Source organism: Leptonychotes weddellii, unplaced genomic scaffold (assembly GCF_054177405.1).
Source record: "Leptonychotes weddellii isolate Sample4059 unplaced genomic scaffold, ASM5417740v2 HiC_scaffold_25139, whole genome shotgun sequence".
Taxonomy (NCBI): Eukaryota; Metazoa; Chordata; class Mammalia; order Carnivora; family Phocidae; genus Leptonychotes; species Leptonychotes weddellii.
The window spans coordinates 1-2,172 of NW_027842701.1; the positions used below are offsets into that span (position 1 = coordinate 1).

The 2,172-nt window shown below is 39.4% G+C and overlaps 1 protein-coding gene across 1 annotated transcript; it reads right to left on the bottom strand.

The window, feature by feature from the left end:
* Positions 1 to 127: 127 nt before the first annotated feature.
* LOC102733397 (stromelysin-1) lies at positions 128 to 2,169 on the bottom strand (the record flags this gene model as incomplete). The annotated part of the gene is made up of 3 exons (XM_081810418.1): positions 128 to 292; positions 1,839 to 1,964; positions 2,091 to 2,169. Coding segments are annotated over 3 exons (370 nt in total), but the record flags the coding sequence as incomplete, so codon positions are not given.
* Positions 2,170 to 2,172: the final 3 nt, after the last annotated feature.

Here is a 2,172-nt window from a genome sequence, read left to right on the forward strand (position 1 = left end):
ATGTATGTGCTTTCCAAACACACTCAGGGTACTTTGAGGGGAATTACAAACGCTTCGTGCAGCATTTTAAAGTTTTCCCGAAGACCATCCCTGCAAAGCTATGCCTGACTGTTCCAACATCGCTCACCGTATAGGGACTGGATGCCATCCACGTCATCCTGAGAAAGGCGGAAGCGGGCCAGGTCTATGAGTGTGTTGTAGACCGGGTACATCAGAGCGCGAGGGTCAGCCGAGTGAAAGAGACCCAGGGAATGGCCAAGTTCATGAGCAGCAACCAGGAATAAGTTAGTTCCTATTTTAGAAATCATAAGTAACAGTTACTTGGTCCTTAAATCCATGTACATCATCACACGGGTCAGCTGTGTATTCTATTGATTTACTTCCTGGAGGCACACAGGACTTTCTTTGCCTTGTTTTGTGGTTAACTGATCCACGGACCAATTACACACTTAATGGAAAGCCAAGTATTTTTCAAGGCTCATTCTTGAAATCAATCTTTGAGACAAAATATCCAGCCATGTCCACCTAATCCCCTCTCCTCCTTCAGGATCCTATTTACTTCTGAGAACCACCTCCCTTTTCTTGTGCTCTGGAATGGAACCAACTTGTTTGGCACATCCATAAATATTTCTCTTCATTTGTCAGTGAAAAGCTAAAACACTGTTTCAACGTATTACCGGTCACCAGTTATGGTCTCAGTTAAATGAATCACAATTTATTCATCTCAATTCTGAAATCCTGAAACAACCATACTCCTGTTATTTTCCATTGGACTATTGCCTACATAATTTTTCTGCCTCAAGATCATTATTGAGCACATATTGGGTCTGGAAATATTAGTAAGGATAATTGTCATAGGGTTTGCAAGATTGGTCTAAAAGATAGCAAACCTAATCATGCCTACCATTTGTCACAAAAGAGATTTGGGCCACACAAACACTAGCTGTATTCATACTTTTTCCTTCATATTATTTAAAAAAAAACCCAGGATGCTGAAAATTGGAAGTCATTGGGTAATTATGTTTGACATGCTAAGTTTACTTCTGCAAGTGTTATTTGTGTAACTTGTGATCCTAGTAAAGTCCTCACTGGAGACATTGCAGGAAGAAGTTGTTAAACCAAAGAAATTTATCCAGCACTAACTTCACATTCATACTCCCTCCAGAGATTCTGTTTGCATTTCAATTATAAATCCCAATGAATTTCAGAAGTAGTATTATTTGTTTTAGCCAATTTTTTGAAAACTTTGGAAGCCAGTCCTCAAAGTATACAGTTATGAACTGAGAAATATTCTTCTACCTAAAAAATTTGGACAGTTGTATTTGGGGGCAAGTCTTTTCCTTCAGAACAAATCTATAGAAACTCTTGTTAACCTAGGGACAGTAAAATGCTGATTTACCAAGAAAACCTAAACAGGAACCTCAGTTTCTGAAATTTAACTCTCATCTCCATTTTGAAGAGCAAGGAAGAAATTTCCCCCCATTGGATACAAGCAATATCAAGGGCCCGGATTAGTACAGAGTCAATGCCATGCCCTGTCCCTTGGGTATCTGCAATTCAATATAATGAGAGAATATTCTTAATGATGGTCCCAAGCTCACACTAGAACCGTAGTCATCAAAGAAATACTTAATGACGTTCTCATATTGTGCTTACCAAGACACAAATAAACTTTTTAGACATCTGAAAAATGGTTAAAACAAAAATACATTCTACTAATTCTTAAGCCATTTGGGAAATCTGGAACACCCCCCTTCTTGAAGATTCTTAGCTAATAAGTATTTTCTAAATCTAAAAAAATCACCCACCAACATCATTCTGAGAGATGTATAACTAACCCGAAGTATGCCTCGTCCATAATTCATCATCGTCAAAGTGGGCATCTCCATAAATGCCGGGCCCGGGTGGGTAGGCATGACCCAAAACATTTCCAGGTCCATCGAAAGGGTTAAAGTCTCCATGATCTAACAGAGAAAATGTTTTTATTGGAAAGATAGGTAATCAGGATCTCTTCGGAACATCCCCCCCAACCCCCCAACAGCAACTAGATAAATGGACGCATTTCATGTTCGTTTTTTTGTTTTTTTTACCTCTAACTGCAAAAGAGATCTTGATGTCAGCCTCCCCTTCATCAGTCCTGGAGAAAGTGAGTGGAGTCACCTCCTTCCAGAC